This window comes from Pelophylax lessonae (genome assembly GCF_965119305.1).
Source record: "Pelophylax lessonae genome assembly, chromosome: 8".
NCBI classification, from domain to species: Eukaryota; Metazoa; Chordata; class Amphibia; order Anura; family Ranidae; genus Pelophylax; species Pelophylax lessonae.
In genome coordinates, this window is record NC_138775.1 from 8065727 (window position 1) to 8090771 (window position 25045).

The window sequence follows — 25045 nt, forward strand, 5'->3', positions numbered from 1 at the left end:
GTCCCCCATTATAATGATATTTCCCATCCTTGGTGGTGGTGGGAGTGTCATGGTCTGGAGCTGCATAAGTGCTGCCGGCACTGGGGAGCTACAGTTCATTGAGGGAACCATGAATGCCAACATGTACTGTGACATACTGAAGTAGAGTATGATCCCCTCTCTTCGGAGATTGGGCCGCAATGCAGTATTCCAACATGATAACGACCCCAAAAACACCCCCAAGACGACTACTGCCTTGCTAAAGAAGCTGAGGGTAAAGGTGATGGACTGGCCAAGCATGTCTCCAGACCTAAACCCTATTGAGCATCTGTGGGGCATCCTCAAACGGAAGGTAGAGGAGCACAAGGTCTCTAACATCCACCAGCTCCGTGATGTCATCATGGAGGAGTGGAAGAGGACTCCAGTGGCAACCTGTGAAGCTCTGGTGAACTCCATGCCCAAGAGGGTTAAGGCAGTGCTGGGAAATGAGGGCCACATAAAATATTGACACTATGGGCCAAATTTTGACTTTTTCCCTTAGGGGTGTACTCACTTTTGTTGCCAGCAGTTTAGACATTAATGGCTGTGTGTTGAGTTATTTTGAGGGGACAGCAAATTTACACTGTCATACAAGCTGTACACTCACTACTTTACATTGTAGCAAAGTGTCATTTCTTCAGTGTTGTCACATGAAAAGATAGAATAAAATGTTTACAAAAATGTGAGGGGTGTACTTACTTTTGTGAGATACTGTATGATGTACTGTCTGTGTAACGAGGGCTTACCTGACTGCTGGGTGTACATTGATCAGATTGTAGCCTTTCTCAACCTATTTACCCATGAAATAATTTTCAGGTCTCATGGTACCCCTGATTAAACCAATTTACTGGTGATCAGTGGGAAGAATGCTCCTTACACTGGAGGTCAATGGGAAGCATATTCCTTACATTGGTGGTTAGTGGGAAGAATTCTCCTTACATTGGTGGTCAGTGGGAAGAATGCTCCATACATTGGTGATCGGTGGGAAGAATGTTCCTTACATTGGTGGTCATTGGGAAGAATGCCCCTTACATTGGTGATCAATTGGAAGAATTCTCCTTACATTGGTGGTCAGTGGGAAGAATGTTCCTTACATTGGTGATCAGTGGGAAGAATTCTCCTTACATTGGTGGTCAGTGGGAAGAATGCTCCATACATTGGTGATCGGTGGGAAGAATGTTCCTTACATTGGTGGTCAGTGGGAAGAATGCCCCTTACATTGGTGGTCAGTGGGAAGAATGCTCCTTACACTGGAGGTCAATGGGAAGTATATTCCTTACATTGGTGGTTAGTGGGAAGAATGTTCCTTACATTGGTGGTCAGTGGGAAGAATGCTCCTTACATTGGTGGTCAGTGGGAAGAATGTCCCTTACATTGGTGGTCAGTGGGAAGAATTTTCCTTACATTGGTGGTCAGTGGGAAGAATGCTCCTTACATTGGTGGTCAGTGGGAAGAATGCTCCTTACATTGGTGGTCAGAGGGAAGAATTTTCCTTACATTGGTGGTCAGTGGGAAGAATGCTCCTTACATTGGTGGTCAGAGGGAAGAATTTTCCTTACATTGGTGGTCAGTGGGAAGAATGTCCCTTACATTGGTGGTCAGTGGGAAGAATGCTCCTTACATTGGAGGTCAGAAGGAAGAATGTCCCTTACATTGGTGGTCAGTGGGAAGAATGTCCCTTACATTGGTGGTCAGTGGGAAGAATGCCCCTTACATCGGTGTCAGTGGGAAGAATGCTCCTTATATTGGTGATCAGTGAGAAGAATGCTCCTTACATTGGTGACCAGTGGGAAGAATGTTCCTTACATTGGTGATCAGTGGGAAGAATGTTCCTTACATTGGTGGTCAGTGAGAAGAATGTCCCTTACATTGGTGGTCAGTGAGAAGAATGCTTCTTACATTGGTGGTCAGTGGGAAGAATGTCCCTTACATTGGTGGTCAGTGGGAAGAATGCTCCTTACATTGGAGGTCAGAAGGAAGAATGTCCCTTACATTGGTGGTCAGTGGGAAGAAGGAGGAGGACACACCCAAGGAGCTCTCTGTGAGAACCAGCCCTTTTCAAGCCTGGGCCTTGCTTGCTAGCTTGGCCCAGGAACAATGCCTGATCCTGGGGGAGGCCCTGGGAGGGACCCCCCTGATGACACGGGGCCTAGTGAGGAGGAGGTGGAGGACCTGTCTGTGGGTCCAGGCCCCGATGAGAATGCGGATGTCTTCAGCCAGAAGGTTATCAATCGTTTTAGGGCGATTGGAAGAGCTGAAGAAAAGCTTAAAGTTTTGAAGGCTGAACACAAATCCTTCAGAGCCAAATACTGCCAGGCCTGGAGTAAAAATCGTACAGCCATGAAGCCTGAGCTACAGGAATTGGAAGATAAGGTAAAGAAACAATCTTTATTACTGGAAAAGTTGAAAGATAGAAGCGGAGTGTTTAAAGAAAAATTTGATAATGAGAGGAGATTTGCCAGCCAAGCATCAGCAAGTTATGTGGATCAGCAGGCTCCGTTGATGGATGACCCGGCTCCATCTGCCTCTGCACCTCTCCCCCCATGCCAGAACTGGGAATCGCCAGCGGCAACCAGCCAGGGGGTTGAGAGTGGGCATGGATCCCTGACATTTATCCAGGAGATGGAGTCCCCCCTGAGAGCAGATAAGTTTGCATTCACTGATGATCCATCAGAAATCCCTGTGGATGGGCAGAGGAGATACAAACCAGCAAAGCCAGTACTGGTGGAGAAATCCCAGTATACCATGCTGCCATCCAACATGTCTGCCCCACCTGCTGTTGTGGATGGTGTCCCAGGTGAGAAGGAGCTTTGCCTACAGCTACCTATTGGAGATTCTGCTGTGAACACAACCAGTACAGACATGCAGGGAAAATCCCTGACCGTGAAATCCCCGGACCATCAGGTGAATGTGGATGGACCTGCATCTGACACCCCAGACATGGATTTTGCTGGTCTGGCTGAGACCAGTAGTCCCTCTGAAAGCAAAATGGCTGCCAGCTCCAAGGAGTCTGTTTCACTTTCACCAGAGCTTCCCAGTGTTTCAGGGCTGATTGCTGGTGGGGGAGGGGATCAGCATGCTGCTGTTTTTGGAATGGAAGCAGCCATGGAAGTTACCTGCAGTGTTTTACCTGCTGCTGTGCTAGAACTGAATTCCATTTCCACAGCTGAAAACCCTGTCCCAGTGGAAGAGAAGATGACAGCTGAAACTCTTACCAGTGCAGCACCAACTATGGATTCTGCTGTGAAGACAACAAATATCCCAGCAAGTATTAAAAATGACAATAATCATAAAGCAATGAATGTGGTGGGTGGTGGTGAAGGGGATAATATTGCTGGGAAAAATAGAAATGACATTTCTCCCCCTGCTCAGCAGAGGAAAGATTTATCGATTGTACAGATCAATCCCGGATCTGTACAATCGTTATCTGTTATGTCTGTGTCGGATGTTTCAAAACAAACTGATGGATTTTCTGCTGGGAGGAATGTTGGAAGCTATGCTTCAGCTTTGGGGAGTCGCACCAGGGTGGGTGGTGGGGATTTGGTTAGTAATCGCAATTCAAGGAGGTTTGTTGGGGGGTTGGTTAGTGGGTATAGGAGGAGGAATGTGGTTCAGTTGCGGTGGGAGGGCGATGGAACGCCGCCAGTAAGGGGGAGAGTGGCCGAGTTGGTCTTGGAAATGGGGTTTAAAGCCTGTGACATTTTTGCTTTGATTTGCCCGGTGGGAAGTTATGAATTTGATTTGTCGTTTGTGAAACCTGAGAGTTTGGATCTCTTTTGGGAGAGATTTAGGAGGTGCAAGGGCCTTCAGCAGTGGAGTGGTTTGGTGCCAAAGGTGATTTCAAGATAGCCTCTGATAAAGTCGGTGACCATCTTGGTGCGTAACGAATCCATACCAGAGGCTGATTTATTAGTATGGCTACGCCGATATGGCGAGGTCCTCACTCCACTGCGGAAGGTCCTTGATGAGCATGGGATATGGACAGGGGCCTGGACAGTGTCACTAAAATTGGGGGTGCTGGGCGATGTAGTTCAGCACCTTCCCTGCTCAGCCTTTCTGGGTAGGGATAGGCTGACCATTTTCTACCAAGGTCAGCCTAAGGTATGTAATAAATGTGGTGATAAAGGCCACTTTGCATCGTCCTGCACCCACAAGAAGTGCTCACTGTGCCAGGATTTAGGCCATTTGGCCAGAGAATGCACCCAGATTCGGTGCAATTTGTGCCAGCAGCTGGGTCATCCATATAGCCAGTGCCCAGAGGCACTGCATAACTTGCCAGGATTGGAGACTGAGCTGCAGAGGCTTGATAAAGAAGATGAAGCAGCTGAAGTTAGAGTGGAAATTGTTGTTGCCCCTCCTGTGTCTGTTGTGTCAGATTCTGTTTCCCCTAGTGAGGTGGTCCCTGAGTCTGTCCTTCCTGTGTCTGTTGTGTCAGATTTTGTTTCCCCTAGTGATGTGGTCCCTGAGTCTGTCCCTCCTGTTGTTCCTACATCTACTGTGCGTAGATCCTCCAGACTAGCGGAAGCTGCTGGGGGGGCGGGTATAGTGGATCTTCCCCCTCGGCCTACTCCACCTCCAGTCCCTGTCTCTCGACACCGCAAACGCGGCCAAGAGGGTGCAGGGGTGCTGGATGGTGGTGGGGTCGATGGGGTTGAGGGAGGGGTGTCCATGTCCCATGTCTCACCCTCTGTTGTGGAGGATTCGGATGATGAGGGGTGGGAGAGGACAAAGAGGAAGAAAAAGAAGAAGAGGAAGACCAGTAAGGCGGTCATTTCTTCCTTACAGTTAGAGCCAGGAGGGGTTCCTCTTGGCAACACATTTTCGGTTTTATCAGGGGAGGAGTTAGTATCCGATTTATCTACTTCTTTATCATCTATGGATGAGGGGGAGTCACATAGTGTAAAGAGAGCTGCTTCGGGTGATGAGAGTGTGGTGGAGGTTAAGAAACGACTACCCCAATCATCCTGATGGCAGTGCCCGCTCTGATAAAGGTGGCGACCATTAATGTCGCCAGCGTGAAATCTGCAAGAGCTCGTGATATTGCCTTATTTTTGCTCAGTGAGTTTGATGCTGAGATTTTATTTTTGCAAGAGACCTGGCTCAATACTTTGGCCGATGTCCATCTAGCAAAAAGGGAGTGGAGATGCGGTCCCTCCTTTTGGTCTCTTGCGGCTGAGCCTTGCAGCGGAGTTGCGGTTCTTTTTAAAACCGATATGGTAACGTGCCGGCGGATAATTGAGGTAGAAATGGGGAGATGCATGGTCTTAGACGTCTCTGTTAGGGGGCAGGACCTGCGCCTCATCAATATCTATGGACCGCAGTCAAAATGGGACAGGAAATGCCTCTTCACAAAGATCAAGCCCTTCCTTTTTACATCCCAGCAGGTTGTCTTTGGAGGTGACTTTAACACCATAATTAGGCCTGAAGACAGGAGGGTCTCCATAGACAGGCTGGGTTATGATAGCGTTTTTCTTAGAGATATGGTTAGACAAGCAGGCCTGGTAGATGTGCACATTAAGCACTGCCCTGGCAGCACGGGATTCACGTTTCAGAGAGGGAATAGTCAGAGTAGGATAGATAGGTTTTTTTTAAAGGAGAACTCTGCTTTCTCGGCTCCTGAGTTGAGGGCGGTGGAGTTCTCTGACCACTGTATGCTGTCTGTGACTCTGAATGCCTCGGACACTCCACCCAGGGGAAGGGGTACCTGGAAACTGAATTCGGCTCTCCTGGAAGATGTAGAGGTAAGACAATCCTTTGAGGATTTTTTTCAGGCACAGGTTTCTATTCTGGACTTTTGCAGCAGTAAGTCAGAGTGGTGGGAGCTTGTGAAACAAAGGGCGATTGGACTTTTCAAGGCCATAAGTAAGAAGAAGCAGCTTGGTATGTATATTGTCTACCAGCATTTGCGGAGGAAGCTTGATCGTCTTGTCTCGTATGGAGGAGATCCAGGGGAGATCTCGGAGGTAAAGCTTCTTCTTAGGAAGTGTCAATACGACCGGCATGCCTCCTTGGTTCTGGAGAGAGATTACGGGAAATATCACTCGCCTGATCCTTACCAGAACTGTAAGCAAGGCATAGCAGTTAAGACGGTCATAGGTCTGAGGGATAGTACGGGTTCCCTGGTTAAGTCCAGATCAGGGATCCTGGAGATCTTCAGGTCATATTACGCAGACCTTCTGGGAAGAAAGGACCTTAGTCGGGACAGGATGGAAAGCTTTCTGGATTCTACTCCAGGATTGGGAAATGGTACATTGCCTTTGATGGATTTGACAGAACCAATTTCAGCGGATGAGGTAGTTCGTGCTATAGAGAAGCTGGCTACCAAAAAATCGCCTGGGCCAGATGGGTTGACAGCTGAATTTTACAAGTGTTTTAAGTCCATTCTGGCTCCCTTTTTAGCGGAGGTTTATAACAGCTGTTTAGAAGAGGGTTCTCTCCCTCCCTCCATGAGGCAATCCGCTGTGATTCTTCTGTCAAAAGGTAAAGACCCCTCAATAATTGAGAACTGGCGCCCCATCAGTCTTCTCAATGTTGATAGAAAGATCTTGGCGAAGATTCTTTTTTGGCGCTTGTCGTCAGTAGCAGGCGATTTGTTGTCCAATCATCAGCACTGCTCGGTCCAGGGCAGAAGTACCTTTTCAGCAATTTTAGCTGTCCGGGAGGCTTTGGAGCGATGCAGGGCTGCTGGATGGAGAAAGTACTTGCTGGCATTGGATCAGGCGAAGGCTTTTGATCGAGTCAATCATGAGTACCTGTATTTGCTACTTGGTAGATACGGCCTGCAGGGGAGGTTTATTGATTGGCTGAAAACATTATATAAAGGGGCTGAGAGCTTCCCACTTGTTAATGGTTGGGTTGGACGGCCTTTTGAGGTTGGCTCTGGTGTGCGCCAGGGGTGTCCTTTGAGCCCCCTGCTATATGTATTCGCAATCGACCCCTTCATAAGAAGGTTAGAGAGTGGATCGTTGTGTGGGGAGCCTTTGGGCATTGCTGGTGTGCCACCTTTGAAGATCGTGGCCTATGCTGATGATGTGTCTGTTATTATCTCTGGGATGGAGGAGGCGCAGGAGGTGGTCTCTGTGATAGAGCAGTACACAGAGGCTTCTGGCTCTAAAATCAATCATGAAAAGAGTGAAGTTTTCTGGATGGGTGAGGAGGGTGAAAGCTTCGAACTTCCGGATGCCTTCCCAGAGCCCCAGCAGGAAATTAAAGTGTTGGGCATCAAACTTGGTCCTGGTGACTATGGTCATCGAAATTGGGAAAGCAGGTTGTTGAATGCCAATGCCAAGGTGGCAAGCTGGAAGAAATGGAAACTTTCCTTGAGGGAAAGGGTTGACTTGATTAAAACTTACCTGATCCCAATCTTTTTATATGTCAGCTTTGTCTGTATCTTGCCGGAATCTCTCTATGCAAGGGTGTACAGCTGCTTTTTCCAACTGTTATGGGGAAATAGGCTGAACCTGATCAAACGCAATGTAACTTACCTGTCCAGGCGGGAGGGTGGTCTAGGAATGGTCAACCCTATAGTTTTCTTTTCTCTGCTCTTTTTAAAGTATAATCTTGGTAATATGTTAGCAGAGACCCCGCCGGGATGGGTGGGTATTTTTCAATCTTGGTTTAGGCCTTTTCTGCGATGCTGGGAAGATGGCGGGCCAGTGAAAAGTCTGAGAGTCCGACATGGCAAGCTTCCGGCTTATGTTGCCCCGTGTCTGAAAATACTTAGGCAGTGGCAGGTGACAGTGGGGGATATCAAGTCCCTCCCCAGAAAGCTTCTGGAGAAGAGGATTTTGGGCTCTGCTTTCAGTGTGTCACTGACCTTAAGGGATTGCCCAGGCCCCGTAATGAGGGAGGGGTTGCGTTTAATTAACTTAGGAAGAATCCCTTTGAAGTTTAGGGATCAAGCCTGGCTCGCTTTCCATGGAAGGCTCTATGTGAGAGGGAACCTGAAGCATCGCCCTGTGGATGATCGGGATTGTCCTAGAGCGGAGTGTGTTGGTAAAGTGGAATCTATGGACCACTTTTTGCTCCAGTGTCCCTTTAACATAGAGGTGTATAAAAGGGTGGGGAGGGCTCTAGGCCTCCCTTTTCTCTATCGCATGAGTTATGCGGAGTGGGTGTACGGGGCATTCCCGACTCGCTGGGATTTTGATTTGGATACACTTTTTCTAGTTAGTATAGTTGTCCGTTACTTCACGTGGAATGCACGGTGCCAGATTACCCTGCGGAAGAAAGTCCTCCCTGTTGAGGTGGTGGTGTACGATATTCTGGGTGAGGTTGGGAAGATTCGGGGTCTTGAGAAGGGCAGGGAGCCTCGAGCGGTCTGGATAAGGGCGTGGAGGAATATCAGACCTGCTTTTGGTGAACTGTCCATCTCTGGGTGAGGAGCTCTTTTCCTATGCTATTTCTTTCACGCCCTTAGCTTTTGTTGGTTAATATCTTCTTTTTGAAGAAGGGCTGCATGCATAATGGGGGTGGTTTTGTTTCTTGACCTCGCAGGTTGGATGTCTGGTGTGGTGGTGTGAGTCCTACTAAGATTATTTTCTCCGGTAATGACAGTTTCATGATGTGAGTTTTGTTTTTGCTGTAAAGCCATTCTTTATTTGAGAGCAGAACTTGCTATGTATTTTTTTCCATTTTCATGTAAATATGTATATATTTATTTATGTATATTGATTTTATGATTATTGATTGCAAGACTTTTAATAAACAAAAATTGGGAAGAAGGAGGAGGACACACCCAAGGAGCTCTCTGTGAGATCCAGCCCTTTTCAAGCCTGGGCCTTGCTTGCTAGCTTGGCCCAGGAACAATGCCTGATCCTGGGGGAGGCCCTGGGAGGGATCCCCCTGATGACACGGGGCCTAGTGAGGAGGAGGTGGAGGACCTGTCTGTGGGTCCAGGCCCCGGTGAGAATGCGGATGTCTTCAGCCAGAAGGTTATCAATCGTTTTAGGGCGATTGGGAGAGCGGAAGAAAAACTTAAAGGTTTGAAGGCTGAACACAAATCCTTCAAAACTAAGTATTTCCAGGCCTGGAGTAAAAATCGCACAGCCATGAAGCCTGAGTTGCAGGAATTGGAGAAAAAGGTGAAGAAACAAACTTTATTATTGGAAAGGCTGAAAGACGGAAGTGGAGCATTTAAAGAAAAATTTGACAATGAGAGGAGATTTACCAGCCAAGCATCAGCAAGTTCTGTGGATCAGCAGGCTCGGTTAATGGATGACCCGGCTCCATCTGCCTCTGCACCTCTCCCCCCATGCCAGAACTGGGAATCACCAGCGGCAACCAGCCAGGGGGTTGAGAGTGGACATGGATCCCTGACATTTATCCAGGAGATGGAGTCACCCCTGAAAGCAGACAAGTTTGTCTTTTCTGATGATCCATCAGAAATCCCTGAGGATGGGCAGAGGAGATACAAACCAGCAAAGCTAGTACTGGTGGAGAAATCCCAGTATACCATGCTGCCTTCCAGCATGTCTGCCCCACCTGCTCTAGTGGATGGTGTCCCAGGTGAGAAGGAACTGCATATTGCAGTTATTGCTGAGGAGAAATCCGGTGCAGACATGCAGGGTAAATCCCTGACAGAATCACCAGATTGTGAAAGAAAGGTGGATGGACCTGCATCTAACACCCCAGGCATAGATTTTTTCTGCTCCTGCTGAGACCAGTAGTCCCTCTACAAGCAAAATGGCTGCAAACTCCAAAGAGTTTGCTTCAGCTGAGTTTCCCAGTGTTCCAGGGTTGATTGACCAGCTGTTTGCTGGTGGGGGAGGGGATCAACATGGTGTTGCAAGTGGAATGGAAGTAGCAATGGAAATATCCTGCAATGCTTTACCTGCTGCTATGTTAAAACAGGATTCTATTTCTACAACTGAAAACTCTGTCCCAGTGGAAGAGAAGATGATCGCTGAAACTCTTACCAGTGCAGTAGCAGCTATGGATTCTGCTGTGAAGACAACAGGAATAATAAATATCCCAGCAAGTATAAAAAATGACATTAATGTTAAAGCAATGAATGTGGTGGGTGGTGGTGAAGGGGTTAGTAATGCTGGGAAAAATGAAAATGTTATTTCTCCCCCTGCTCAGCAGAGGAAAGATTTGATTGCACAGATCAATCCCGAATCTGTGCAATCGTTATCTGCTAAGTGTGTGTCAGATAATTTAAAAAAAACTGATGGATTTTCTGCTGGGAGGAATGTTGGAAGCTATGCTTCAGCTTTGGGGAGTCGCACCAGGGTGGGTGGTGGGGATTCTGTTAATCACAATTCAGGGAGGTTTTTTGGGGGGCAGGTTAGTGGGTATAGGAGGAGGAATGTGGTACAGTTGAGGTGGGAGGGGGAAGGAACCCCAATAGTAAGGGGGAGGGTGGCTGAGTTGATTTTGGAAATGGGGTTTAAAGCCTGTGATATTTTTGCTTTAATTTGCCCGGTGGGAAGTTATGAATTTGATTTATCGTTTGTAAAACCTGAAAGTTTGGATCTCTTCTGGGAGAGATTTAGGAGGTGCAAGGGCCTTCAGCAGTGGAGAGGTTTGGTGCCAAAGGTAATTTCAAGGCAGCCTTTGATAAAGTCGGTGACCATTCTGGTGCGTAACGAATCCATACCAGAGGCTGATTTATTAGTATGGCTACGCCGATATGGCGAGGTCCTCACTCCACTGCGGAAGGTCCTTGATGAGCATGGGATATGGACAGGGGCCTGGACAGTGTCACTAAAATTGGGGGTGCTGGGCGATGTAGTTCAGCACCTTCCCTGCTCAGACTTTCTGGGTAGGGATAGGCTGACCATTTTCTACCAAGGTCAGCCTAAGGTGTGTAATAAATGTGGTGATAAAGGCCACTTTGCATCGTCCTGCACCCACAAGAAGTGCTCACTGTGCCAGGATTTAGGCCATTTGGCCAGAGAATGCACCCAGATTCGGTGCAATTTGTGCCAGCAGCTGGGTCATCCATATAGCCAGTGCCCAGAGGCACTGCATAACTTGCCAGGATTGGAGACTGAGCTGCAGAGGCTTGATAAAGAAGATGAAGCAGCTGAAGTTAGAGAGGAAATTGTTGTTGCCCCTCCTGTGTCTGTTGTGTCAGATTCTGTTTCCCCTAGTGATGTGGTCCCTGAGTCTGTCCCTCCTGTGTCTGTTGTGTCAGATTCTGTTTCCCCTAGTGATGTGGTCCCTGAGTCTGTCCCTCCTTTTGTTCCTACATCTACTGTGCATAGATCCTCCAGACTAGCGGAAGCTGCTGGGGGGGCGGGTATAGTGGATCTTCCCCCTCGGCCTACTCCACCTCCAGTCCCTGTCTCTCGACACCGCAAACGCGGCCAAGAGGGTGCAGGGGTGCTGGATGGTGGTGGGGTCGATGGGGTTGAGGGAGGGGTGTCCATGTCCCATGTCTCACCCTCTGTTGTGGAGGATTCGGATGATGAGGGGTGGGAGAGGACAAAGAGGAAGAAAAAGAAGAAGAGGAAGACCAGTAAGGCGGTCATTTCTTCCTTACAGTTAGAGCCAGGAGGGGTTCCTCTTGGCAACACATTTTCGGTTTTATCAGGGGAAGAGTTAGTATCTGATTTATCTACTTCTTTATCATCTATGGATGAGGGGGAGTCACATAGTGTAAAGAGAGCTGTTTCGGGTGATGAGAGTGTGGTGGAGGTTAAGAAACGACTACCCCAATCATCCTGATGGCAGTGCCCGCTCTGATAAAGGTGGCGACCATTAATGTCGCCAGCGTGAAATCTGCAAGAGCTCGTGATATTGCCTTATTTTTGCTCAGTGAGTTTGATGCTGAGATTTTATTTTTGCAAGAGACCTGGCTCAATACTTTGGCCGATGTCCATCTAGCAAAAAGGGAGTGGAGATGCGGTCCCTCCTTTTGGTCTCTTGCGGCTGAGCCTTGCAGCGGAGTTGCGGTTCTTTTTAAAACCGATATGGTAACGTGCCGGCGGATAATTGAGGTAGAAATGGGGAGATGCATGGTCTTAGACGTCTCTGTTAGGGGGCAGGACCTGCGCCTGATCAATATCTATGGACCGCAGTCAAAATGGGACAGGAAATGCCTCTTCACAAAGATCAAGCCCTTCCTTTTTACATCCCAGCAGGTTGTCTTTGGAGGTGACTTTAACACCATAATTAGGCCTGAAGACAGGAGGGTCTCCATAGACAGGCTGGGTTATGATAGCGTTTTTCTTAGAGATATGGTTAGACAAGCAGGCCTGGTAGATGTGCACATTAAGCACTGCCCTGGCAGCACGGGATTCACGTTTCAGAGAGGGAATAGTCAGAGTAGGATAGATAGGTTTTTTTTAAAGGAGAACTCTGCTTTCTCGGCTCCTGAGTTGAGGGCGGTGGAGTTCTCTGACCACTGTATGCTGTCTGTGACTCTGAATGCCTCGGACACTCCACCCAGGGGAAGGGGTACCTGGAAACTGAATTCGGCTCTCCTGGAAGATGTAGAGGTAAGACAATCCTTTGAGGATTTTTTTCAGGCACAGGTTTCTATTCTGGACTTTTGCAGCAGTAAGTCAGAGTGGTGGGAGCTTGTGAAACAAAGGGCGATTGGACTTTTCAAGGCCATAAGTAAGAAGAAGCAGCTTGGTATGTATATTGCCTACCAGCATTTGCGGAGGAAGCTTGATCGTCTTGTCTCGTATGGAGGAGATCCAGGGGAGATCTCGGAGGTAAAGCTTCTTCTTAGGAAGTGTCAATACGACCGGCATGCCTCCTTGGTTCTGGAGAGAGATTATGGGAAATATCACTCGCCTGATCCTTACCAGAACTGTAAGCAAGGCATAGCAGTTAAGACGGTCATAGGTCTGAGGGATAGTACGGGTTCCCTGGTGAAGTCCAGATCAGGGATCCTGGAGATCTTCAGGTCATATTACGCAGACCTTCTGGGAAGAAAGGACCGTAGTCGGGACAGGATGGAAAGCTTTCTGGATTCTACTCCAGGATTGGGAAATTATACATTGCCTTTGATGGATTTGACAGAACCAATTTCAGCGGATGAGGTAGTTCGTGCTATAGAGAAGCTGGCTACCAAAAAGTCGCCTGGGCCAGATGGGTTGACAGCTGAATTTTACAAGTGTTTTAAGTCCATTCTGGCTCCCTTTTTAGCGGAGGTTTATAACAGCTGTTTAGAAGAGGGTTCTCTCCCTCCCTCCATGAGGCAATCCGCTGTGATTCTTCTGTCAAAAGGTAAAGACCCCTCAATAATTGAGAACTGGCGCCCCATCAGTCTTCTCAATGTTGATAGAAAGATCTTGGCGAAGATTCTTTTTTGGCGCTTGTCGTCAGTAGCAGGCGATTTGTTGTCCAATCATCAGCACTGCTCGGTCCAGGGCAGAAGTACCTTTTCAGCAATTTTAGCTGTCCGGGAGGCTTTGGAGCGATGCAGGGCTGCTGGATGGAGAAAGTACTTGCTGGCATTGGATCAGGCGAAGGCTTTTGATCGAGTCAATCATGAGTACCTGTATTTGCTACTTGGTAGATACGGCCTGCAGGGGAGGTTTATTGATTGGCTGAAAACATTATATAAAGGGGCTGAGAGCTTCCCACTTGTTAATGGTTGGGTTGGACGGCCTTTTGAGGTTGGCTCTGGTGTGCGCCAGGGGTGTCCTTTGAGCCCCCTGCTATATGTATTCGCAATCGACCCCTTCATAAGAAGATTAGAGAGTGGATCGTTGTGTGGGGTGCCTTTGGGCATTGCTGGTGTGCCGCCTTTGAAGGTCGTGGCCTATGCCGATGATGTGTCTGTTATTATCTCTGGAATGGAGGAGGCGCAGGAGGTGGTCTCTGTGATAGAGCAGTACACTGAGGCTTCTGGCTCTAAAATCAATCATGAAAAGAGTGAAGTTTTCTGGATGGGTGAGGAGGGTGAAAGCTTCGAACTTCCGGATGCCTTCCCAGAGCCCCAGCAGGAAATTAAAGTGTTGGGCATCAAATTTGGTCCTGGTGACTATGGTCATCGAAATTGGGAAAGCAGGTTGTTGAATGCCAATGCCAAGGTGGCAAGCTGGAAGAAATTGAAACTTTCCTTGAGGGAAAGGGTTGACTTGATTAAAACTTACCTGATCCCAACCCTTTTTATATGTCAGCTTTGTCTGTATCTTGCCGGAATCTCTCTATGCAAGGGTGTACAGCTGCTTTTTCCAACTGTTATGGGGAAATAGGCTGAACCTGATCAAACGCAATGTAACTTACCTGTCCAGGCGGGAGGGTGGTCTAGGAATGGTCAACCCTATAGTTTTCTTTTCTCTGCTTTTTTTAAAGTATAATCTTGGTAATATGTTAGCAGAGACCCCGCCGGGATGGGTGGGTATTTTTCAATCTTGGTTTAGGCCTTTTCTGCGATGCTGGGAAGATGGCGGGCCAGTGAAAAGTCTGAGAGTCCGACATGGCAAGCTTCCGGCTTATGTTGCCCCGTGTCTGAAAATACTTAGGCAGTGGCAGGTGACAGTGGGGGATATCAAGTCCCTCCCCAGAAAGCTTCTGGAGAAGAGGATTTTGGGCTCTGCTTTCAGTGTGTCGCTGACTTTAAGGGATTGCCCAGGCCCCATAATGAGGGAGGGGTTGCGTTTAATTAACTTAGGAAGAATCCCTTTGAAGTTTAGGGATCAAGCCTGGCTCGCTTTCCATGGAAGGCTCTATGTGAGAGGGAACCTGAAGCATCGCCCTGTGGATGATCGGGATTGTCCTAGAGCGGAGTGTGTTGGTAAAGTAGAGTCTATGGACCACTTTTTGCTCCAGTGTCCCTTTAACATAGAGGTGTATAAAAGGGTGGGGAGGGCTCTAGGCATCCCCTTTCTCTATCGCATGAGTTATGCGGAGTGGGTGTACGGGGCATTCCCGACTCGCTGGGATTTTGATTTGAATACACTTTTTCTAGTTAGTATAGTTGTCCGTTACTTCACGTGGAATGCACGGTGCCAGATTACCCTGCGGAAGAAAGTCCTCCCTGTCGAGGTGGTGGTGTACGATATTCTTGGTGAGGTTGGGAAGATTCGGGGTCTTGAGAAGGGCAGGGAGCCTCGAGCGGTCTGGATAAGGGCGTGGAGGAATATCAGACCTGCTTTTGGTGAACTGTCCATCTCTGGGTGAAAAGCTTTTTTCCTATGCTATTTTTTTCACGCCCTTAGCTTTTGTTAGTTAATATCTTCATTTTTGAAGAAGGGCTGCATGCATAATGGGAGTGGTTTTGTTTCTTGACCTCGCAGGTTTGATGTCTGGTGTGGTGGTGTGAGTCTTATTTAGATAATTTTTTCCGGTAATGATGTGTTTCATGATGTGAGTTTTGTTTTTGCTGTAAAGGCAGTCTTTATTTGAGAGCAGAATTTGCTATGTATTTTTTTTCCCCCCTTTTCATGTAAATATGTATATATTTATTTATGTATATTGATTTTATGCTTATTGATTGCAAGACTTTTAATAAACAAAATTGGGAAGAATGTCCCTTACATTGGTGATCAGTGGGAAGAATGTCCCTTACATTGGTGGTCAGTGGGAAGAATGCCCCTTACATCGGTGTCAGTGGGAAGAATGCTCCTTATATTGGTGATCAGTGAGAAGAATGCTCCTTACATTGGTGACCAGTGGGAAGAATGTTCCTTACATTGCTGGTCAGTGGGAAGAATGTTCCTTACATTGGTGGTCAGTGAGAAGAATGTCCCTTACATTGGTGGTCAGTGAGAAGAATGCTTCTTACATTGGTGGTCAGTGGGAAGAATGTCCCTTACATTGGTGGTCAGTGGGAAGAATGCTCCTTACATTGGAGGTCAGAAGGAAGAATGTCCCTTACATTGGTGGTCAGTGGGAAGAAGGAGGAGGACACACCCAAAGAGCTCTCTCAGAGAACCAGCCCTTTTCAAGCCTGGGCCTTGCTTGCTAGCTTGGCCCAGGAACAATGCCTGATCCTGGGGGAGGCCCTGGGAGGGATCCCCCTGATGACACGGGGCCTAGTGAGGAGGAGGTGGAGGACCTGTCTGTGGGTCCAGGCCCTGGTGAGAATGCGGATGTCTTCAGCCAGAAGGTTATCAATCGTTTTAGGGCGATTGGGAGAGCTGAAGAAAAACTTAAAGTTTTGAAGGCTGAACATAAATCCTTCAGAGCCAAATACTGCCAGGCCTGGAGTAAAAATCGCACAGCCATGAAGCCTGAGCTACAGGAATTGGAAGATAAGGTAAAGAAACAATCTTTATTACTGGAAAAGTTGAAAGATAGAAGCGGAGTGTTTAAAGAAAAATTTGATAATGAGAGGAGATTTGCCAGCCAAGCATCAGCAAGTTCTGTGGATCAGCAGCCTCAGTTAATGGATGACCAGGCTCCATCTGCCTCTGCACCTCTCCCCCCATGCCAGAACTGGGAATCGCCAGCGGCAACCAGCCAGGGGGTTGAGAGTGGGCATGGATCCCTGACATTTATCCAGGAGATGGAGTCCCCCCTGAGAGCAGATAAGTTTGCATTCACTGATGATCCATCAGAAATCCCTGTGGATGGGCAGAGGAGATACAAACCAGCAAAGCCAGTACTGGTGGAGAAATCCCAGTATACCATGCTGCCATCCAACATGTCTGCCCCACCTGCTGTAGTGGATGGTGTCCCAGGTGAGAAGGAGCTTTGCCTACAGCTACCTATTGGAGATTCTGCTGTGAACACAACCAGTACAGACATGCAGGGAAAATCCCTGACCGTGAAATCCCCGGACCATCAGGTGAATGTGGATGGACCTGCATCTGACACCCCAGACATGGATTTTGCTGGTCTGGCTGAGACCAGTAGTCCCTCTGAAAGCAAAATGGCTGCCAGCTCCAAGGAGTCTGTTTCACTTTCACCAGAGCTTCCCAGTGTTTCAGGGCTGATTGCTGGTGGGGGAGGGGATCAGCATGCTGCTGTTTTTGGAATGGAAGCAGCCATGGAAGTTACCTGCAGTGTTTTACCTGCTGCTGTGCTAGAACTGAATTCCATTTCCACAGCTGAAAACCCTGTCCCAGTGGAAGAGAAGATGACAGCTGAAACTCTTACCAGTGCAGCACCAACTATGGATTCTGCTGTGAAGACAACAAATATCCCAGCAAGTATTAAAAATGACAATAATCATAAAGCAATGAATGTGGTGGGTGGTGGTGAAGGGGATAATATTGCTGGGAAAAATAGAAATGACATTTCTCCCCCTGCTCAGCAGAGGAAAGATTTATCGATTGTACAGATCAATCCCGGATCTGTACAATCGTTATCTGTTATGTCTGTGTCGGATGTTTCAAAACAAACTGATGGATTTTCTGCTGGGAGGAATGTTGGAAGCTATGCTTCAGCTTTGGGGAGTCGCACCAGGGTGGGTGGTGGGGATTTGGTTAGTAATCGCAATTCAAGGAGGTTTGTTGGGGGGTTGGTTAGTGGGTATAGGAGGAGGAATGTGGTTCAGTTGCGGTGGGAGGGCGATGGAACGCCGCCAGTAAGGGGGAGAGTGGCCGAGTTGGTCTTGGAAATGGGGTTTAAAGCCTGTGACATTTTTGCTTTGATTTGCCCGGTGGGAAGTTATGAATTTGATTTGTCGTTTGTGAAACCTGAGAGTTTGGATCTCTTTTGGGAGAGATTTAGGAGGTGCAAGGGCCTTCAGCAGTGGAGTGGTTTGGTGCCAAAGGTGATTTCAAGACAGCCTCTGATAAAGTCGGTGACCATCTTGGTGCGTAACGAATCCATACCAGAGGCTGATTTATTAGTATGGCTACGCCGATATGGCGAGGTCCTCACTCCACTGCGGAAGGTCCTTGATGAGCATGGGATATGGACAGGGGCCTGGACAGTGTCACTAAAATTGGGGGTGCTGGGCGATGTAGTTCAGCACCTTCCCTGCTCAGCCTTTCTGGGTAGGGATAGGCTGACCATTTTCTACCAAGGTCAGCCTAAGGTATGTAATAAATGTGGTGATAAAGGCCACTTTGCATCGTCCTGCACCCACAAGAAGTGCTCACTGTGCCAGGATTTAGGCCATTTGGCCAGAGAATGCACCCAGATTCGGTGCAATTTGTGCCAGCAGCTGGGTCATCCATATAGCCAGTGCCCAGAGGCACTGCATAACTTGCCAGGATTGGAGACTGAGCTGCAGAGGCTTGATAAAGAAGATGAAGCAGCTGAAGTTAGAGAGGAAATTGTTGTTGCCCCTCCTGTGTCTGTTGTGTCAGATTCTGTTTCCCCTAGTGAGGTGGTCCCTGAGTCTGTCCTTCCTGTGTCTGTTGTGTCAGATTTTGTTTCCCCTAGTGATGTGGTCCCTGAGTCTGTCCCTCCTGTTGTTCCTACATCTACTGTGCGTAGATCCTCCAGACTAGCGGAAGCTGCTGGGGGGGCGGGTATAGTGGATCTTCCCCCTCGGCCTACTCCACCTCCAGTCCCTGTCTCTCGACACCGCAAACGCGGCCAAGAGGGTGCAGGGGTGCTGGATGGTGGTGGGGTCGATGGGGTTGAGGGAGGGGTGTCCATGTCCCATGTCTCACCCTCTGTTGTGGAGGATTCGGATGAGGAGGGGTGGGAGAGGACAAGGAGGAAGAAAAAGAAAAAGAGGAAAACCAGTAAAGCGGTCGTTTCCTCCTTACAGTTAGAGCCAGGAGGGGTTCCTCTTGGCAACACATTTTCGGTTTTATCAGGGGAGGAGTTAGTATCCGATTTATCCACTTCTTTATCATCTATGGATGAGGGGGAGTCACATAGTGTAAAGAGAGCTGTTTCGGGTGATGAGAGTGTGGTGGAGGTTAAGAAACGACTACCCCAATCATCCTGATGGCAGTGCCCGCTCTGATAAAGGTGGCGACCATTAATGTCGCCAGCGTGAAATCTGCAAGAGCTCGTGATATTGCCTTATTTTTGCTCAGTGAGTTTGATGCTGAGATTTTATTTTTGCAAGAGACCTGGCTCAATACTTTGGCCGATGTCCATCTAGCAAAAAGGGAGTGGAGATGTGGTCCCTCCTTTTGGTCTCTTGCGGCTGAGCCTTGCAGCGGAGTTGCGGTTCTTTTTAAAACCGATATGGTAACGTGCCGGCGGATAATTGAGGTAGAAATGGGGAGATGCATGGTCTTAGACGTCTCTGTTAGGGGGCAGGACCTGCGCCTCATCAATATCTATGGACCGCAGTCAAAATGGGACAGGAAATGCCTCTTCACAAAGATCAAGCCCTTCCTTTTTACATCCCAGCAGGTTGTCTTTGGAGGTGACTTTAACACCATAATTAGGCCTGAAGACAGGGGGGTCTCCATAGACAGGCTGGGTTATGATAGCGTTTTTCTTAGAGATATGGTTAGACAAGCAGGCCTGGTAGATGTGCACATTAAGCACTGCCCTGGCAGCACGGGATTCACGTTTCAGAGAGGGAATAGTCAGAGTAGGATAGACAGGTTTTTTTTAAAGGAGAACTCTGCTTTCTCGGCTCCTGAGTTGAGGGCGGTGGAGTTCTCTGACCACTGTATGCTGTCTGTGACTCTGAATGCCTCGGACACTCCACCCAGGGGAAGGGGTACCTGGAAACTGAATTCGGCTCTCCTGGAAGATGTAGAGGTAAGACAATCCTTTGAGGATTTTTTTCAGGCACAGGTTTCTATTCTGGACTTTTGCAGCAGTAAGTCAGAGTGGTGGGAGCTTGTGAAACAAAGGGCGATTGGACTTTTCAAGGCCATAAGTAAGAAGAAGCAGCTTGGTATGTATATTGCCTACCAGCATTTGCGGAGGAAGCTTGATCGTCTTGTCTCGTATGGAGGAGATCCAGGGGAAATCTCGGAGGTAAAGCTTCTTCTTAGGAAGTGTCAATACGACCGGCATGCCTCCTTGGTTCTGGAGAGAGATTATGGGAAATATCACTCGCCTGATCCTTACCAGAACTGTAAGCAAGGCATAGCAGTTAAGACGGTCATAGGTCTGAGGGATAGTACGGGTTCCCTGGTGAAGTCCAGATCAGGGATCCTGGAGATCTTCAGGTCATATTACGCAGACCTTCTGGGAAGAAAGGACCTTAGTCGGGACAGGATGGAAAGCTTTCTGGATTCTACTCCAGGATTGGGAAATGATACATTGCCTTTGATGGATTTGACAGAACCAATTTCAGCGGATGAGGTAGTTCGTGCTATAGAGAAGCTGGCTACCAAAAAGTCGCCTGGGCCAGATGGGTTGACAGCTGAATTTTACAAGTGTTTTAAGTCCATTCTGGCTCCCTTTTTAGCGGAGGTTTATAACAGCTGTTTAGAAGAGGGTTCTCTCCCTCCCTCCATGAGGCAATCCGCTGTGATTCTTCTGTCAAAAGGTAAAGACCCCTCAATAATTGAGAACTGGCGCCCCATCAGTCTTCTCAATGTTGATAGAAAGATCTTGGCGAAGATTCTTTTTTGGCGCTTGTCGTCAGTAGCAGGCGATTTGTTGTCCAATCATCAGCACTGCTCGGTCCAGGGCAGAAGTACCTTTTCAGCAATTTTAGCTGTCCGGGAGGCTTTGGAGCGATGCAGGGCTGCTGGATGGAGAAAGTACTTGCTGGCATTGGATCAGGCGAAGGCTTTTGATCGAGTCAATCATGAGTACCTGTATTTGCTACTTGGTAGATACGGCCTGCAGGGGAGGTTTATTGATTGGCTGAAAACATTATATAAAGGGGCTGAGAGCTTCCCACTTGTTAATGGTTGGGTTGGACGGCCTTTTGAGGTTGGCTCTGGTGTGCGCCAGGGGTGTCCTTTGAGCCCCCTGCTATATGTATTCGCAATCGACCCCTTCATAAGAAGGTTAGAGAGTGGATCGTTGTGTGGGGTGCCTTTGGGCATTGCTGGTGTGCCGCCTTTGAAGGTCGTGGCCTATGCCGATGATGTGTCTGTTATTATCTCTGGGATGGAGGAGGCGCAGGAGGTGGTCTCTGTGATAGAGCAGTACACTGAGGCTTCTGGCTCTAAAATCAATCATGAAAAGAGTGAAGTTTTCTGGATGGGTGAGGAGGGTGAAAGCTTCGAACTTCCGGATGCCTTCCCAGAGCCCCAGCAGGAAATTAAAGTGTTGGGCATCAAATTTGGTCCTGGTGACTATGGTCATCGAAATTGGGAAAGCAGGTTGTTGAATGCCAATGCCAAGGTGGCAAGCTGGAAGAAATGGAAACTTTCCTTGAGGGAAAGGGTTGACTTGATTAAAACTTACCTGATCCCAATCTTTTTATATGTCAGCTTTGTCTGTATCTTGCCGGAATCTCTCTATGCAAGGGTGTACAGCTGCTTTTTCCAACTGTTATGGGGAAATAGGCTGAACCTGATCAAACGCAATGTAACTTACCTGTCCAGGCGGGAGGGTGGTCTAGGAATGGTCAACCCTATAGTTTTCTTTTCTCTGCTTTTTTTAAAGTATAATCTTGGTAATATGTTAGCAGAGACCCCGCCGGGATGGGTGGGTATTTTTCAATCTTGGTTTAGGCCTTTTCTGCGATGCTGGGAAGATGGCGGGCCAGTGAAAAGTCTGAGAGTCCGACATGGCAAGCTTCCGGCTTATGTTGCCCCGTGTCTGAAAATACTTAGGCAGTGGCAGGTGACAGTGGGGGATATCAAGTCCCTCCCCAGAAAGCTTCTGGAGAAGAGGATTTTGGGCTCTGCTTTCAGTGTGTCGCTGACCTTAAGGGATTGCCCAGGCCCCGTAATGAGGGAGGGGTTGCGTTTAATTAACTTAGGAAGAATCCCTTTGAAGTTTAGGGATCAAGCCTGGCTCGCTTTCCACGGAAGGCTCTATGTGAGAGGGAACCTGAAGCATCGCCCTGTGGATGATCGGGATTGTCCTAGAGCGGAGTGTGTTGGTAAAGTGGAGTCTATGGACCACTTTTTGCTCCAGTGTCCCTTTAACATAGAGGTGTATAAAAGGGTGGGGAGGGCTCTAGGCATCCCCTTTCTCTATCGCATGAGTTATGCGGAGTGGGTGTACGGGGCATTCCCGACTCGCTGGGATTTTGATTTGGATACACTTTTTCTAGTTAGTATAGTTGTCCGTTACTTCACGTGGAATGCACGGTGCCAGATTACCCTGCGGAAGAAAGTCCTCCCTGTCGAGGTGGTGGTGTACGATATTCTGGGTGAGGTTGGGAAGATTCGGGGTCTTGAGAAGGGCAGGGAGCCTCGAGCGGTCTGGATAAGGGCGTGGAGGAATATCAGACCTGCTTTTGGTGAACTGTCCATCTCTGGGTGAAAAGCTTTTTTCCTATGCTATTTCTTTCACGCCCTTAGCTTTTGTTAGTTAATATCTTCATTTTTGAAGAAGGGCTGCATGCATAATGGGAGTGGTTTTGTTTCTTGACCTCGCAGGTTTGATGTCTGGTGTGGTGGTGTGAGTCTTATTAAGATTATTTTTCCCGGTAATGATGTGTTTCATGATGTGAGTTTTGTTTTTGCTGTAAAGGCAGTCTTTATTTGAGAGCAGAATTTGCTATGTATTTTTTTTCCCCCCCCTTTTCATGTAAATATGTATATATTTATTTATGTATATTGATTTTATGCTTATTGATTGCAAGACTTTTAATAAACAAAATTGGGAAGAATGTCCCTTACATTGGTGATCAGTGGGAAGAATGTCCCTTACATTGGTGGTCAGTGGGAAGAATGCCCCTTACATCGGTGTCAGTGGGAAGAATGCTCCTTACATCGGTGTCAGTGAGAAGAATGCTCCTTACATTGGTGACCAGTGGGAAGAATGTTCCTTACATTGGTGATCAGTGGGAAGAATGTTCCTTACATTGGTGGTCAGTGAGAAGAATGTTCCTTACATTGGTGGTCATTGGAAGAATGATCATCCTTACATTGGTGGTCAGTGAGAAGAATGCCCCTTAAATTGACGGTCACTGGAAGAATGATCCCACTTACAATGGTGGTCAATGGGGAAAATTGCCCCCATTACAGATACTGTAGCTAAAAAGATCATTGGCGTTGTGGTGCTGGCTTTGCCAAGAACCATTGGTCCCAGAGCTTTGCAGGCACCATACAATAACAGTGAATTAGCCACAGCCTGAAAAACTTTGGTTGAGAATGGCTGGTCTAGAGAGCCTCTCACTCTTCATATTGGTTGGTGAATCTTTTGGGAGATTGTGCAGATGTTGTACCATCATTCTATAGTGTGTGTGGCAAGCTTTAGACTCCAGAAATAGATTGGACTAACCATTCATCCAAGCTGTGTGTTGGGTTGTATAATGTGTTGTGTTCCTTTTTTCCCAGAGAGGTCCTCCCAGGTGGTTTGGATCAGTCTCTGGACGCCTTCCAGAAGATGCTGATTCTGCGCTGTCTGCGAGGAGACAAAGTGACCAATGCCATGCAGGACTATGTGTGTCATCAGCTGGGACAGAGGTTCATAGAGCCGCAGGTACTGCAGACTAATCACTTTCCAGATGACTGATACGGATTGTTGTGCAGAGGTGGAATATTTAGGTTCACATTCATCCTTCTCAATTAGACGGCAGACCTGGGCGCAGTATTCCGCGAATCCTCCCCTGTCACTCCGCTCATCTTCATCCTTTCTCCTGGGACCGACCCGGCCGCTGATCTCTACAAGTTTGCAGAAGAAATGAGGTTCTCCAAGAAACTTAGTGCCATATCTCTTGGCCAGGGACAGGTAAGTACCCCTACACTTCTCAGCGAGCTTCACACAGTGAACTGTTTAATAATTCCCCCAGATCTTTATCAGAGCATCCATATAGTCATCTATTTCCAGACATATTGTACTTTTTGCAATAAAAGAGTTTCCAGGATTGTCTTCCTTCCCACAGGGACCTCGGGCAGAGACCATGATGAGGAACGCCATGGAGAGAGGGAAGTGGGTATTCTTCCAGAACTGCCACCTTGCCCCCAGCTGGATGCCCTCCCTGGAAAGGCTGATAGAGAATATTGACCCTGATAAAGTAAGTTCCATTTTCTGCATCCCAATTCTACTCCAACCATTGTGCCAGGCTCCTGAGTGATAATTCAACCTTCTCTGTTCTGTAGGTCCATCGGGATTTCCGACTCTGGCTGACCAGTATGCCCAGTAACCAGTTCCCAGTGTCCATATTACAGAATGGCTCTAAACTAACCATTGAGCCTCCACGTGGGGTGAAAGCCAATCTCCTGCGCACTTACCTGAGCTTGACCGATGCAGAACTAAATGACTGCAAGAAGGTAAGTGCTTGGCCTGCTACAAGGTCCTCAGCCTATCTCTCAGTCCCTCCCATCCTTTCTTTTTTTCCTTCCTGTTCTGTTACTAATTTTGTTTCATTGATTTGTTTCGGAATTAGTTTAGTTGTGTTTATTATTTTTCTAATGAATTTTCGGAGCGATTTGAATTCTGTGTGAAGAATAGATAATTTTTAAGGAGCGGGGCCAGGAAGCCAGTCGCTGCGTCCTTAACAACCGATGATTCATCAGCTGTCAGCGAGCTTCCCTGCTGACAGCTGAATGTAAACAGAATGGCTGGCAATTTAAAATTCATTTAAAAAACTGTGTGCCCCCCCCCCCCCCCCCGATCCATAGCAGGCCACTCTGGTCTGGTATGGAGATTACGGGGAACCCCTCTCCATAATTAAAAAAAAAAAAATTGGTGTGCTCCCTCCGAAATCTATACCAGACCCTTACCCGAGCATGCAGCCCGTCAGGCCAGAAATGGGGGGGGGGGGGGGAACAAGTGAAGGCCCCCTCCTCTCCTGAACTATACCAGGCCACATGCCCTCAACATGCAGGGGAGTGCTTTGGGATTCACAAGGGGGGGGGGGAGGTGGGATCTGGGGGCCCTTCATTTTAAAGGAGGCTTCCAGATCCAAAAACACCAGTCACACCTGCCCCCGCACCCTCAAAACCACCAAGCCAGGGTTGTAGGGAATAGGCCCTTGTCCCCATCAACATGTGGACAAGGTGTTTTGGTACCCCAAAGCCCCCCCCCCCTCCCCATGTTGAGGGCATGTGGCCTGCAATTGATTGTAATTTTTTTATTTACATTCAGCTGTCAATGCGGAACCCCGCTGACGGCTGATGAGTCATCGGTTATTAAGGACGTGGCGGCCGGCTTGTTGCCCTGCTCCTTA

At 48.0% G+C, this 25045-nt stretch overlaps 1 protein-coding gene across 1 annotated transcript in view; it reads left to right on the plus strand.

Annotated features, from left to right (window-relative positions):
- The window catches only part of DNAH1 (dynein axonemal heavy chain 1), a 140775-nt gene that overhangs the window by 103865 nt on the left and 11865 nt on the right, over positions 1–25045 (plus strand). Inside the window, exons 67-70 of the mRNA XM_082265290.1 lie at positions 23211–23355; positions 23446–23604; positions 23759–23890; positions 23976–24146. Of these exons, the coding sequence (XP_082121416.1) occupies positions 23211–23355; positions 23446–23604; positions 23759–23890; positions 23976–24146 (607 nt within the window). The remainder of the gene's footprint in view (positions 1–23210; positions 23356–23445; positions 23605–23758; positions 23891–23975; positions 24147–25045) is intronic.